Source organism: Daphnia carinata, chromosome 8 (assembly GCF_022539665.2).
Source record: "Daphnia carinata strain CSIRO-1 chromosome 8, CSIRO_AGI_Dcar_HiC_V3, whole genome shotgun sequence".
NCBI lineage: Eukaryota > Metazoa > Arthropoda > Branchiopoda > Diplostraca > Daphniidae > Daphnia > Daphnia carinata.
In genome coordinates, this window is record NC_081338.1 from 2,445,930 (window position 1) to 2,459,295 (window position 13,366).

The 13,366-nt window shown below is 38.4% G+C and overlaps 5 protein-coding genes across 7 annotated transcripts; 2 read left to right on the forward strand and 3 right to left on the reverse strand.

The window, feature by feature from the left end:
* Positions 1-942: 942 nt before the first annotated feature.
* On the forward strand, positions 943-4,030 carry LOC130704021 (uncharacterized). The gene is made up of 6 exons (XM_057525494.2): positions 943-1,570; positions 1,641-1,983; positions 2,044-2,693; positions 3,254-3,375; positions 3,495-3,637; positions 3,734-4,030. Exons 1-6 carry the CDS (start codon positions 1,479-1,481, stop codon positions 3,932-3,934), a joined length of 1,551 nt encoding a protein of 516 aa, XP_057381477.1. The 5' UTR covers positions 943-1,478; the 3' UTR covers positions 3,935-4,030.
* Positions 4,025-5,900, reverse strand: LOC130704025 (DDB1- and CUL4-associated factor 7). Its single transcript, XM_057525497.2, has 7 exons — positions 5,666-5,900; positions 5,426-5,567; positions 5,260-5,358; positions 5,067-5,189; positions 4,711-4,998; positions 4,537-4,654; positions 4,025-4,426 (listed from the first exon to the last, which is right to left on the reverse strand). The coding sequence occupies exons 1-7, from the start codon at positions 5,770-5,772 to the stop codon at positions 4,251-4,253; spliced, it is 1,053 nt and encodes a 350-aa protein (XP_057381480.1). The 5' UTR covers positions 5,773-5,900; the 3' UTR covers positions 4,025-4,250.
* A 1,011-nt stretch (positions 5,901-6,911) lies between these two features.
* On the forward strand, positions 6,912-8,577 carry LOC130704029 (rab-like protein 2A). Of its 2 annotated transcripts, none has more exons than XM_057525502.2 (6): positions 6,912-7,478; positions 7,604-7,713; positions 7,848-7,926; positions 8,005-8,117; positions 8,191-8,288; positions 8,346-8,577. In XM_057525502.2, the coding sequence occupies exons 1-6, from the start codon at positions 7,303-7,305 to the stop codon at positions 8,466-8,468; spliced, it is 699 nt and encodes a 232-aa protein (XP_057381485.1). In that variant the 5' UTR covers positions 6,912-7,302; the 3' UTR covers positions 8,469-8,577. The 2 variants fall into 2 exon arrangements, with proteins under 2 accessions (XP_057381485.1, XP_057381486.1); XM_057525503.2 differs by having other exon boundaries at positions 8,373-8,577.
* A 77-nt stretch (positions 8,578-8,654) lies between these two features.
* On the reverse strand, positions 8,655-10,894 carry LOC130704028 (NEDD4 family-interacting protein 1-like). Its single transcript, XM_057525501.2, has 5 exons — positions 10,687-10,894; positions 10,336-10,428; positions 9,982-10,273; positions 9,329-9,514; positions 8,655-9,269 (listed from the first exon to the last, which is right to left on the reverse strand). The coding sequence occupies exons 1-5, from the start codon at positions 10,729-10,731 to the stop codon at positions 9,166-9,168; spliced, it is 720 nt and encodes a 239-aa protein (XP_057381484.1). The 5' UTR covers positions 10,732-10,894; the 3' UTR covers positions 8,655-9,165.
* A 252-nt stretch (positions 10,895-11,146) lies between these two features.
* On the reverse strand, positions 11,147-12,872 carry LOC130704022 (H/ACA ribonucleoprotein complex non-core subunit NAF1-like). Of its 2 annotated transcripts, none has more exons than XM_057525495.1 (4): positions 12,632-12,872; positions 12,464-12,573; positions 11,944-12,382; positions 11,147-11,878 (listed from the first exon to the last, which is right to left on the reverse strand). In XM_057525495.1, exons 1-4 carry the CDS (start codon positions 12,758-12,760, stop codon positions 11,261-11,263), a joined length of 1,296 nt encoding a protein of 431 aa, XP_057381478.1. In that variant the 5' UTR covers positions 12,761-12,872; the 3' UTR covers positions 11,147-11,260. The 2 variants fall into 2 exon arrangements, with proteins under 2 accessions (XP_057381478.1, XP_059352641.1); XM_059496658.1 differs by having other exon boundaries at positions 12,464-12,569; positions 12,632-12,732.
* Positions 12,873-13,366: the final 494 nt, after the last annotated feature.

The window sequence follows — 13,366 nt, forward strand, 5'->3', positions numbered from 1 at the left end:
AACGAGTAAGGATGTCAGACAGTCAGGGCGATACTTTGCGAAATTGAAAGTAGCTGACGTAGTTATGGTTCACTGTAAATACGCGAACAGCTGCTATTAATTTTAGGTCATACGATTTTAAAATAGCATAGCATAGTGCTTAGCAAAGGTGACATTCCACAGTTCAACGTGAACAGTATCAACTTTGGCTGTTCATTCTTAAAATAAATCTAAGAGCTGAAATCTCTCGTGTCTTGACGGCATGCATACCAGTGTTTGGAATACAAGGGCGGGTATCCAGAAAATGTTAACAAAAAATCGTATCTGGCGTTCACTTGTTTCACACCAAATAAAGGGTGGAAACGGTTTCCATATGTTGTTCAAAAAGCCTCCATTTTAGAAAAAAATCAAGATCTATCCTCGAGTCATCGACAGCCAAGGACATTCTTTGTCTTTTTTTTATATATACAGGAAAATGTTCACGGTCGTTCTTGAGAAACTCTTATTCATGGCGGAAAATGTGGTGCTCAAAACTTTGCCAAGGAGGGTTAACTAAACCTTCGTCGTCCAAGAAATGATCATAAAAGAGAAAACCAACGCACAGCTACCGAACAAAAGACGACGTTTCTGATATAGAAAGTGAATCAGTAGAAGCTGCCAAGGCCACTCGCCATGTCGACTCTGCTTAACCGCTGAAAGCTATTTTCGCCACGATTGTTTAGGCAGAATTGCAACTTTTGATCCATGTATGAGCAAGCTCTAACTCTGGTTTACTTTTCTTTCAGCTTTTATCGTCACCATCATTTCACAACCAAACATTTTATCAAAACAAGTTATTAGCAAACTACTTTTGCCTCCACTAGGTGGACAACTATCGGATCAATTTGTTCAGGTGGGATTTCCCACAAACACACACCCGTTTGGTGAGACTTACAGAACGAGCAGTTACTAACTCTCACTAGTCTGCCTCCTGCAATAGTCACGAACGAACGCTGGTTTCGCTTTTTATATGATTATGATCGTCAATCGTATCGACCGAGTTTTCGCTAACGTTTTGACTCTGTGCCAGTTATTGAACTAAAGCTATCGTAGGATTTCAGCTACAAAAATTGGCCACTACTGACCTTTCAATGTGGTGTTTCTTTCTGCGCAGACGCTACTGTTCACAACAACGTGGAAAGACAACGTTCTTTCTCTCATCGTGCTAGAAAGTTGAATTCCTAGACGATAAGTAAAAACATTCAGTGCCGTGCGCTACTCGCTTACCTAGCAGTTACTATTTATCTTTTAAAAGTCGGTCTTGAAGATCAAAGTTTGATTGTGATAGAAGAAAGTTGTGAAGTGGCGAAAATGAAGAGTCGTTCGTTCGTGGATTTATAAGAAAAACGTGCTTTATCAACGAGAAAACTCCATCACTGGCGTCGGTCGATATAGTGCATCCGGGCTGAAAAGTCTGTGTGGCAAATCGACCTTCTCTATCGATCAAGCACCGAAACGAAATGGGACAATCACTTAGCTTAAGCAGTCATCAACCTCCATCGAGTCGGCTCGTTTCTCCAAATTCTCACCGATCACTCAAGCGCGTACACAGGTAAATCTAACAGCCGATTGCTATCAGTCTTTTTTAATTGTTAATCTTATTCGTATACGTCACTTTTCAGTGAAGAAGCAAGAGATGGAAAAAGATCCAGCGTTTCGTTGCCCGCTTCACCGTCCTTTCGGAGACGAGCGGTCAGCGCGGATCCTCAGCAAGAGCAGCATGAATCGCCTACTAAATCCCCATTGTCGTTTGACTCTATGCTAAAGAATTTCGAAGAGTTTGCCCAACATCAGTGGCCGACGTGGGCTAAACGCAGAGGCTGGATCGCTGATATCGCTCCCGAAGCCGTTACTCCCTCCACCGTTACTACTGATGACGGCAGTGGCCGCGTTATCCAAGTCGACAAAGACAAATGGATCTTTCTACGGCCCCGAAAGAAATGTTCAACATCTATAAGTCCCCTGGTATGCGTTTATCAGTAACATACTAAATGCAAGATCTTATCAGTTTTGGTTTTCCTACAGAGCGTCGGTAGCATTCCTGTGGAAACGGTTATCGAAGAAGACGTTCTGTTGGACTGTGCTGTAGGAAAAATGGTGGATATTTTACACATCGACGAGAGTCGAATAGTCACTGGCATTAGCGGTCAAAGATCACGTCGTAGCAGCGGCTACGCTTCTGCTTCCAATTCACCGTCAGCAATAAAAAAAGTAACTGAGCCCGCAGCTCCATCGATTGCTACGGCAAATAGTCATCTGGTGGTACCGGAAGATTCTAACGATGACTGGAGATTCTCGAGCCTTTACGAAGTCACCCTGCGTTGGATGTTTGAACCAGATTTATCCGATTTTGACGATACAATAAGTCAGTCATTTGGAAACAAGATAGTTAATAACTCCGTCCTCAACGATTCCGGAACTTCATCTCTTGGAGAAATCTGTTTGACTGAAGATCCTTCGATAATCGTTACCGAATCATTGTCTGACACCATCCGAATTTACTTGCAATCGTTTTGCCGACAGAAGAAAAAGCTGCCCTCATTTATTGATTTCCGTCCAATTCCTCGTCCGGCCTATGACGTCACTGCTGGTGCATCGAACATGAACCCCGAAAGGCAGATGTACGTTCTTGCATATCAAGACGGAAGCCCTGACCCCCAGACTTCATTTCCGAGGTAAGAATTCGTATCGAATATCATGCCAAACGCAACCTGTCATCCGGTTTGATAAAGCTGGATTTAACTAGTTTCAGATAAAAAAAAAATGAGAAGCGGGGTAGCACCCATGTTTTATCAATCCAAAACATCACGTAAGCTGAAATAAATAGTTACGGTTTCAGGTGCAATAGGATCTGGTACAATCTGGATTATGAAGAATTTGACGTTGAAATGTTGAATGTATTGACTATCTTAGAACGTCACCCGATGAATTAGCATTTGCCTTGGATCGACGTTTTCCCGCCCTTTCCTATTGAATTCGTAATAGGTTTTGCTTTGGCCGACGTCCAAATTCGTAGTAGGGTTCCTTTTTCTTCCGCATCGATTTGTACGTCTCTTCCATCTACCAAATCGGTTGGAATAGAACTCTTCAGTATCCTGGTTTAACCAAATTCGTTTTTTTTTTTTTAAGTTAACGAAATGTATCGTTTTATTTCGTTTTCCATGAGGCTTTGTGTCCATGGTTTTGAAGGACATCAACTATGTTTTAAAATTTCAATTTGCGTTTTGTTATTTAGAGATATCGCGTGCATCGAGTTGGTGCAACAACTCGTGGAAGTTCATCCGCTTCTTTCAGACTGGGAAGCAAGAAAACTTGCTATTTATGAGAAAATCTGGCAGCCAGGAAAAACCAGCAGAGGTATTCTTGTTTAACGTTGGTTATCATTCGCTGCATTATCTTCTCTTCTCTAATAAGCTGCCTTAGTCACTGCCTTCGATCACTAACGGTGGCTTTATTGTGCTCGTGTTTGTACATAGCTCGCCTACGTCGCTTGAACGATTTTGATTGCCCGTTGCTACTAGCCCAGCATTGGCAAGCCAGTGATACCAATCTCGATGCTGTGCCCTCCAGCTGTGCCAAAACTCTAATTCTTCAAGAAAGTCAAAATGGAGACATTCCGGTAACGTATTTGTCTGCGCCACCTTTTCGGCTCTATATAAATTTAATTATTTCAAAAGAGTAGACATTAGTGTTTACCATTACTTTCGCGTTGCAGTGGGAAGAATTCACTGTGGCTGAACTGTCAAGTTTCCTAAAAGTCTTGGAACGTGAAGAGAAAAACCATGAAATGCAGATTCGCGAGAGGTACCAGCTGCTAAATGAGCGCTTGCGAGAAACTATGCAACTTTCGAATCCGGCAGCATACAAAAACGTTAATTTTCAAGTCAACCCTTCAGCGTCTCAAGTTGAAATTTGAAAAGAGTACTTTAAACTATATGGTGTTAATACCTGCTGATCTTATACAGAATCCGAGTGCTGTGATAGAAAGCTAATAAAAACATGTTGATTCAGATCTAGTCACATATTTTCATTTTTGCAACATTACAGAAAATTCGTAATCATTCATGAATATCAGAAAAATTTCTCTATGATTACACATCCGCATAATAATATTTCACGACTCGAACCACAATAAGATACGAACGATTTAAAACGATTTAGTAGAAATGAAACCTGATAGAAAGTCATACAACCTTTGTCATACCGAGTTTGGATCTACACGTGGTAAAGAGCTAAACTCGCAGAATTTCCAAGGAACGATTATAGCATATAGCAATCCAATCGGGTTGTGTGGCTCCCCACTGAATTTGGTTGATTTCACCTTCGGCTGCTGTGTAGGCAAGTATTGGATCTTCAATAGCTCGTGGCATTTGTTGGATATCCCATATTAATGCTTGGTGATCATCACCTGAATAAATTCATAAAGCCGAATACGGTCATCAATGATCGATTTGCTTGCATCGAATAATGTAAAATCACCAAGCTGAAAAAAAGCATGCACACAATATTTATACTTACCGGCTGTGCATATGTGGCAGGAAGAATGTGGAGCCCATGCAATGCCATTTACACACGCTCTGTGGTTGCTCAAACGAGCGACGGGAGTACACGGTACTCTAACATCCAGTATCACCACCTAACACGTAAAATGATTAACAAGATATTTTGTAATAGAAGAGTATAGACGCATACTTCGCAGGCGTCCATGGAAATAGTTGCTAAATAAGAAGGATCCTGTCTATTCCATGCCAGTCTCAAAAGTGGACGATGCTGTGGATCTTCATAGATGATTGTAGAATGCTCTAGATGTCTCAGATCAAACATTCTTACGGAACCGTCGGCACCAACAGATGCAAACCTATCTCTGCCCCCTCCAGCCCTACTGAATGCTATATCATACACCTCTTTGTCATGAGCAATTAACTGAGTTTTCACATGCCCAGACACACAGTTACCCGTGCCCCCAACTCTGCCAACAACCTGTAAAGAAAAAAAAAAAAACTACAGTGAAGAATTCTGAAGAAGGAAGAAACAAAATATTGTCATACCTGTCCAGTTTCAAGACCCCATATTGTACATGTTGTATCAATGCTTGAAGTTCCAATCAAGTTAGGCTCGACTTCATTCCAATCAAAACTTGTGAGGGGTGCACAAAAATCTGAGTTTTTGTTCTTAAATTATTATATGAATCAAATTGCAAATAATGCTTATAATTTCCTCAATGAATTTTTAAAAAATTACATTATTAAGGAGACATTCAAGTCTGGTGTCTGGCTCTCCTGCTTTCCATATGCGTAGGTAATCTCCACTGGTTGCCAATAGATCAGGAAAGACTCCTTTCTATGTATAATCCAAATAAAAAAATTTTATCACAAAATAAAAACCAAATAATTTAAAAATTTCTTACAGCATCAGGAATCCACATAATTTTGGTGGTGGGATATGGATGGTCAAATGTACTTTTGGCACTGAATTCTGCGGAATCCTCATCCAAAGAGATGACTTGGACCTTGTTGTTGTACTCTTCCACAAAACTTCCAATCGCCAATCTAATGAACATGAAATTTTAGAAAACCAAAGAAATATACATGTTGATGCTATTTATCTGCTTAATTAGATTGTGCTAAAGAAGTTGTATAGCCCTCACCTGAACCTCTTATCCGGTCGAACCGACCAATTCATACTGTAAAGAGTCCATGGTGCTTCATACTTGTAGATTTCTTTTCGCTTTGGGGCAACATTGAGCCCCGCCATTTTTTTGCAACTCCACGGGTATTTTAAAATGGTATAAACTATTTCGATGCCTTTTTTTCGTGTCTTACGATGTTAGTAAAATAAAAAATTTACCGGATTGACAAGTGACCAACGCAAACAATCAAACCAACCTTTGAAATCAGGCCTGGCGTATTTTACGGTTTCCTAATGAAACGGTAAGCCAGAAACGTCTCCTCTGGTCAAAGTTACTAAACGCCATCTTTAAGCTATAATGGATATTAAGCCATAATAATATTTTAAAGCCATTACTCGGTGATGAATTTACAGAGTGATGAAAAAATATTCATTATTTTTCCCCTTCTTTCTAATACCAGGTGTTTTTTAACTTTTCAAGACTTGCGAGTTATATTTTACTTTTTAATGTAAAACCTTAACATCTAAATTTTTTATGAACATACCAGTAGATGATGCTGGTTGGATGTAGCAGTTTGTTCCACGCTGAATCTCAATGAAGTTTTGTTTTGATACTACGCATATCACCACGAAATTGTCTGCTTGTAAGTATAGTTTTCTCGTTTAAATTATGTAATAATAACTTTCATAATTCTGTAAAAAAAAATTTGTTTATGCTGCTGGTTCGATATCCCTTTGCGCGCCTTCACTATCGCAGTAATAATACATCACGTATGTATCAGAAGTTTATATACAAACGAATCTCATTTACAAGCGTTTAAAGATCATTTCGATTAATGTGTTTGATTTCATATAGGAAAATGACGAGCAGCACCGGTAGGAATAAAAACGAAATCGATTCCTTAAATGCTGATGAACTTAGTTGGATTCAGTTGAGAGAAGAAATTGGAAGTGAAAGTTTAAAGAATGGAGAAACTTTCAAGGAAAAGTTTGCTAGGAAATTTTATGAAAATCCTTTTGTCCCAATTGGTTGTGGAGTAACTGCCTCAGCATTAATGTATGGACTGTGGTCTTTTCGTCAGGGGTAAGATCCAAATTGATGTTGCATATGTGCTTACAGATCCTGCATTAATTAACCCCCACACTGATTTCATTCACGTTTCAGGAGACCACAAATGTCCCAAAAAATGATGAGACTTAGGATTGCTGCACAAGGATTTACAGTAGTTGGTCTGATGATTGGAGTTGGTATATCAGCTGCTAAATAAAATATGTAGGTGCTTTGCCATCACAAATTTTTTTAGCTGTTGTATATTTTTAGAATAGATACCTGTGATTTGTCAAAAGATAATACAGTTGTTAAAGAACTATTAAATTACTAGAAGTACGAATGAAATATAAAACTTCGGGAAAGATTGGGTGCATGTATTACGCAAGTCTATATCCGTTGAACTGAATTAGCCCACAGCCGATGTATCTTCTAAATTTATTCGGTCATATATATTCATAAGCCAAACAAGTTTATTTTATAACCTCAATAATTCCGACCTTTTGCATTCTTTACTATCAATTGTATGATTTTTCAATTAGACATGTGAATAATAGCACCTGGGGAAACTCTAGCCTTAAAGTGGAACTTGTTGTTGCTATGGTAATATGGGAGGCAAACATAGTCCGGTTGTTTTTGGAAACGTTCGTGCGAGTGAATCATCGTTAACGATGGAAGTCGAAGACAACGTAAATTTTAGCGTTGATTACTCAAGCATTAGCAAAACAAATGAGATAACTGTCAAAATAATTCTTCTTGGAGATAGTGCCGTAGGAAAATCAAAGTTTGTTATGATTCTAATGTTATTAAATTAATATTAAATTGCAGCATTTTGCTTCAATGTTAACCTTTCCGACTTCTAAATACTGGAAATCAATAAAAATTTTTGTTCCATTTATTTGTATTCAGATTGATTGAACGATTTTTAATGGATGATTATAAGCCACATCAATTGTCAACGTATGCCTTGACCTTATTTCGCTACAAAACTCAAGTGCAGGAGAAGTCTGTGTCTGTAGGTTAGTAACTGTTTTAGCCAAATTCTTGTAATATTGCAACAATTGTAATTTAAAATACTATAATTGAATCAATTACAAACGATGTGGAATTTTTAATTTACTGTGAAAGTAATTTTTACCTTTTGAACTGGAAGATTTTTGGGATACCGCCGGACAGGAACGCTTCGAGTCTTTACACCCGTCGTACTATCACCAGGCAAACTGTGCGGTGTTGTAAGTATTTTTTTTTCTTTCCTCTCTTATGGCAATATGTGGGGCATGAAAGAAAACTGCATCATTTTCTTTTTGCAGAATTTTCGATTCTGTTAGGAAAGTGACATACAAGAATTTAAAGAAATGGTACGATGAAATGCGTCAGTACAGACCTGAAATTCCCTGCTTGTGTGCAGCCAACAAGATTGACGGTAATTCTGCGTTTTCCTACAAAATTGATGAACCCATTGTAATACTAGTTTCTATTACGATTCTTTCGTGAAGAAAATTTTGACGCAACTCAAAAGAATTTTGCATTTCCAACCAAGAATCGTTTGCCATTTTACTACGTGTCGGCGTCTGACGGAACAAATGTAGTGAAGGTATAGAAAGCATGATCATAAAAACTTAATAGCAATGCGGAACAATTATTGAACCAGTTTCTAAGATTCAATTGTGAATTACAGCTTTTCAACGATGCGATAAATGCGGCCATAGCATATCGACTTAACCCAACGGACTTAAGCGACCAAATTATGGATGAATTAGAAACATTAAATTAATTCTCACGGACATGTATCGCTTTGATAATAATATCTATTGAGTTGGCAATTGTGCACTTAGTTTTCGAAAGCAAATCCCAGTGCTGCTGACGTACAAGTAATTATTGCTCTCTGATGAAGCTGAAAAAGGCTTGATTTGAAAACGCTTATTTATGATACTGTGCATGTGACGAAAATTTTATCCAGTTAGTCCACAACGATATATTGTTACGACACCAATAAAACAAACAGACCAGTCTTAACTTGATCGGTCAATAGTCCGACTACAAATTGAAAGATAAAATAAAATCACAAATAAGACGCTGTTAGCTTCAATCAATTTCAATACAGTGCGAAAGATTCGCCATGTTTTGAACTACCCAGAAGCCACGCAGCATTGGATTCTATCCACATGCAAACTCTAGCACGATCGTCTGGTGATGAACGCGTTCATTTAAAACAAGATTAGAAACTGCCTGGCCCGCTTACTAGTGACTAAACTATTTATATATATATATATAATATGGGTCGGGCTGGTGATCGAAACAATTCAGATGCTGATAGAAACCATCTATGAAAAATAGCGAATTGGTGTGAAAAGAATATCAACCAGGTTGTTGCCATACAGCATTAAGGAAAAGCAGATGATCGGATGGAAACGCGAGGGTTTTCAATCGGCCTCTTGAAAGTTTTTGAGATTTCGGCTGTCTCACTTCTGTTAGTAAAAGAAAACAACACGTTCCTGGGCAGCACGTGAAAGGCGATGCCATTCTCTCTTGATACACAAATATTGAATTACGGCACGCACGCAGATGAGAACACCTGTAAAATAATACACAGTCCTAATGTGGCACTTAAAATCAGCTAGAAATTTAACTCACCGAAAGCCATGATTAGCCACCACAACCAGTTGTTGTCATTCGAAGCCAAATCCGTGGAATGTTTGACGATTAGAGTCCATTTGGCTAGTGAGAGTCCAAAGCCAGCAAGTGCACCATAACGCCCCGCAACGGTGTGGCAAGCACACATCAATAACAGAAATCCGATCCAGTTGAAAAGAAACGCAACTGAAAAATATACATGCAAAGAGTGAATGTTGTTTTTTTGTTACTCCATTAGGTCAGTGTCTCATATCACAATTCTTAGAACTGGGGAACCATATTGCATACGAAAAGCGCATGGTACTGGCCTCCCATTATTAATTCCTGTAACTCTCTACTTTGATATTTTGATGGTTTTAAGATTACAAATATAATACTTTTACTTGAGCTGTGGGCAGATTATCTATAAAATCCTAGACAGAGCTGCATGGAAGAGATATAAGGGGTTCCCCTCTATCATAAAACTGTTTTTGCCATAAATATACAACCAGCCAAGGGTAATTAACATATTTTCAGCAACAAACTGAGAAACTAAAATTTTTTAAAGGGAACAAAATAGCTACTCTTTAAGGCTATGAAAAATATTGCTATTCTTTAAGATGTAAAACAAAATAGTTACTTTTAAGGTTAAATAATTGCATAAGGATACTTACTTAAAAATGATGCAAAGAAGTACACATCAGTTCCTAGGGCAAGCTCAGCAGTATTGGAATCAAATTGGGATTCCCCAACAGGATGTGAAAATGATGACATGAAGCTGTAATTTCCAGGTCCAGTTGGAGGCAAACGGGGATCCACAGAATGAGGATAACGATGCTGTTGTTCAGCAATCATTTTCTCTTGTTGAGCCTCTTCATAAGTAGGCAACTTGATTGCCACATCATATGATGGTGGTTCCATATCATCTGTTTTAGATAATCCAGTTCCATTTCCTAATCCTGGACCCTGCAATACACTGAAAGTTAAAAAACTGGTTTGTTCAGCCTTCAACAAAAGCTTGGTCATACTAATCCTTCCTCTATAACCGTCAATGTGAAGGGTGGTGGATCATCAGATGGTGCCAACAGTGGTTCAATAACTTCAGCTGTTCCATGAGCTCCCTGGCATACAAATAAATAAAGAGGGAAAAGCGAAACACCATAAACAGTTTGTTTCCTAACTTCTACACAGAATCAACTGATACAAACATATTATATTCTATATTAATGTAGATGTTGAAAAGGTGTGATTTAGTAGAAGATTTATAGACGACGATTAGGGTTACGTCAATGCTTAGTCCCTTAGGTTGATAGGTGACATATACCAAAACCAAGAATGAGACTCTCGACTTCTATAATACAATATCGTTATCAACTTACTTGACACGAAGAAGTTGAAGTAAGTGCAGACATATTGCGTTCCATTATATGTTACACCTCCAATAGAAGTTTTCCACCTCAGAAATGAGATCGTACAGTTTCTAGATGTATAATTTTCCTCGCAAACAAGACCTAAATTCTTTTCCGTGAACAACCACTACACACAGAAACGAGAAAGTAGAAAATACCCTCAGGACAAAGTTAGGATTTGAAGCCATCTATTGAGCAGCAGCACAGGCCTTTTGTATATGATGAGTATTTGAAATAGAAAAACGTGCACAATAAACTTGACGCGGAATCCAATACTCGAAAATGGGCCCTTTAAGCATTCAGCCATATCCCTGGAAAGAAGAAATATGCAAAACCTTTTGGAGTTAAGCTAAGTCCTACTTTCCATGCAAACAGTCTACGCCTAATTTGATATTGACAGCCATATTTAATAAAAGTTGATTCGAAAATATTTTATAATTTGAAATTAAACGGTATATTTTCAGTGTTCTCTGCATCTCACGTTGAGATTTCAGCAGCGGTCTTTTTTGAACGCAGTTTTTGTGAAAAATGTCAAATTAGGTCACTATTTCAAATCTTGACTTGAGCCTTCAGGCTGGGGAGGTGAAATTTGATCATTTGGTTGAGCTGCGTGCTTATCTGTGTCTACACTATTTTGACTAAGTGAGGTGTTTTCAGTCAGAGGTATAGCAGGCGGATACACGTAGGGCGAAGGGGCTAATGATTGCTCCGTATTCGAAACAGATGAAGCGGGAGTAAAATTATGAACTAGGTTAGGGTAACTGGGATCAGGAGGAGAGTAGTAAGGGGGATAACCTGGAGGTGGTAGCATATAAAACGGATTCACTTGGGGTTGCACTATTACAGGATCTCGACCTCGAGTACGATTGAACTTTGTCTGGCGTTTCTTGCATGGATTTGTTGACGCTTCTTCAGTATTAGTACGAGGGTTCTTTTTAAGACGATGCGCCGCTTTTACGCGACGTTCTTGTTCATCGTCGGAATAATCCACGCACCCCTCTGGTGGTTCCTGATCATTTTCCCATGAAGCATCGCTCCCCTTTTGCTTAAAGAGAGCGTCAACGAAAACAAAAGCCGTGTGACGGGTCCGCGGGGCAAAGTATACTTCCATCCCTACTTCAATGCCTTGTTCCAGTATATGTTGCAAAGAATTAAAACGTACCTGCACAGAATATTTGGAAGTTTAGCAACTAAAAACTTGAAAGAATAATAGAAACTCCTATTTACCATGTACATTGGTTCGCTGACCTGCCCAAACACATCAAATACTTGTCCAAGGAATGTTTTTCCATGATCAAGGAATAGAGCTGAGTCTAAATCGATGGCTGGGCACCCTTTCCTGGCGGAAACAATTATCAAAGGATCAATTATGTTATGCACTACGCCAATTGGTATGCATTCTTCTTCTGGCACAGAAATCTTCAAGTCCTCAAGGGGTGCCAAATCAAGGATGCCCAAATCTTCAAGCATTCTGGATTTGCAGTTATTAGCACCATATCCTTTGTTATTTGCTCCACCAATGTTTTCATCCTCTTCTACACTTGCATCCAAGTCTACTTCGACAGGAGCAGTAATGCAGCTTTCGTCACTACTAGAATCACTTTCTGAATCATTATTTTTACAATTGTCTCTGTAAACAAGGGGAAACTGCAGAGCCGGCCTTTGCCTGTGATTGGAACGTAAGATGTGAATCCCAATTTTTGTAAACTGATACTTACAATAAGAAATGAAAAATTAATTAGATTACGTTGTATCAGGCAGAGCTGGACTTTGGCTGTCTGAGACAGATGACAAATCTACCATCATAGGTTTTAGACCTTCTTCATCTTTTATGCTACTGGAACCTTGTGCATCTGTCTAACATACAGAATAATTAGCATCCCAAAAAAAACATCAAGTATTTGAAAATATATACAATGGTGGGGTTCTGTTGTAAGAAATTGTTCTCGTTAGACTTAATTTCATCATCATTTCCTGAAGTAGACTTCTCATCATCATCAGAATAGCACTGTAAAAGCGACAGTCCAAAACTTTTCGATTCCATGTCAGCAAACTAAACCCAAAACTAATAAGACAATAAACGCCAAAAGTAACCAAAACCACGTGAACTAAAAAATTTGGATTACTTAAATATTTCGTCTGCTATCAGGTCTGCAAAAACCGTCCTTATCCAAAGTTCTTACTTCTGAGGTATCCATGGCCTACTATAGTAACGGCCATGGCCGTTATTTTAGCACCGACTATTGTTTTTTATGCTTATATGAATTATAAAATGCCTATTATTTTTCTAACACTTTTTAAATGTTTTGGCTTATTATTTAAATAACCAAAGGCTCTTATTTTCATAAATGTATCTCGGTACTTATTTAATAGTTTGGGCTCTCGTGCCAGTCTGGCTTTTACACACGCTTCAGAGCTGTGACTTTAATTATCAATAATTACATCTAAATTTTAATGTCAACGTTCTGGTGGACGGAACTATATCGTAATCATCTTAAGAAAAGGAAAAAATGAAAACATTGGCTAGACTAGACAAAGAGTCCAAAGATTTCGATTTTTCGTTTTCCCCAGCTCCCATTATCATATGACATTGCCATAATTATTCTCCAGTGCCAGTACATTCAAAATTCATATTTATATGAAATAAGAA

Bases quoted from the DNA above. Each gene is read 5' to 3' on its own strand.
- LOC130704022 (XM_057525495.1), bottom strand. From the start codon at position 12,760: ATGGAATCGAAAAGTTTTGGACTGTCGCTTTTACAGTGCTATTCTGAT. The intron at 12,574-12,631 runs GTATATATTTTC...TCTGTATGTTAG, and splicing joins TACAACAGAACCCCACCATT to ACAGATGCACAAGGTTCCAG. The intron at 11,879-11,943 runs GTAAATAGGAGT...TATTCTGTGCAG, and splicing joins TCAGCGAACCAATGTACATG to GTACGTTTTAATTCTTTGCA.
- LOC130704021 (XM_057525494.2), top strand. From the start codon at position 1,479: ATGGGACAATCACTTAGCTTAAGCAGTCATCAACCTCCATCGAGTCGG. The intron at 1,984-2,043 runs GTATGCGTTTAT...GTTTTCCTACAG, and splicing joins CAACATCTATAAGTCCCCTG to AGCGTCGGTAGCATTCCTGT. The intron at 3,376-3,494 runs GTATTCTTGTTT...GTTTGTACATAG, and splicing joins GCCAGGAAAAACCAGCAGAG to CTCGCCTACGTCGCTTGAAC.
- LOC130704029 (XM_057525502.2), top strand. From the start codon at position 7,303: ATGGGAGGCAAACATAGTCCGGTTGTTTTTGGAAACGTTCGTGCGAGT. The intron at 7,479-7,603 runs GTTTGTTATGAT...ATTTGTATTCAG, and splicing joins AGTGCCGTAGGAAAATCAAA to ATTGATTGAACGATTTTTAA. The intron at 8,118-8,190 runs GTAATTCTGCGT...TCTTTCGTGAAG, and splicing joins TGCAGCCAACAAGATTGACG to AAAATTTTGACGCAACTCAA.
- LOC130704025 (XM_057525497.2), bottom strand. From the start codon at position 5,772: ATGGCGGGGCTCAATGTTGCCCCAAAGCGAAAAGAAATCTACAAGTAT. The intron at 4,655-4,710 runs GTATGCGTCTAT...TTTACGTGTTAG, and splicing joins TTTCCATGGACGCCTGCGAA to GTGGTGATACTGGATGTTAG. The intron at 4,427-4,536 runs GTAAGTATAAAT...GAATTTATTCAG, and splicing joins CTGCCACATATGCACAGCCG to GTGATGATCACCAAGCATTA.
- LOC130704028 (XM_057525501.2), bottom strand. From the start codon at position 10,731: ATGGAACGCAATATGTCTGCACTTACTTCAACTTCTTCGTGTCAA. The intron at 10,429-10,686 runs GTAAGTTGATAA...TTTGTATGCCAG, and splicing joins CTTCAACTTCTTCGTGTCAA to GGAGCTCATGGAACAGCTGA. The intron at 9,515-9,981 runs GTAAGTATCCTT...TATATTTTTCAG, and splicing joins CTTCTTTGCATCATTTTTAA to TTGCGTTTCTTTTCAACTGG.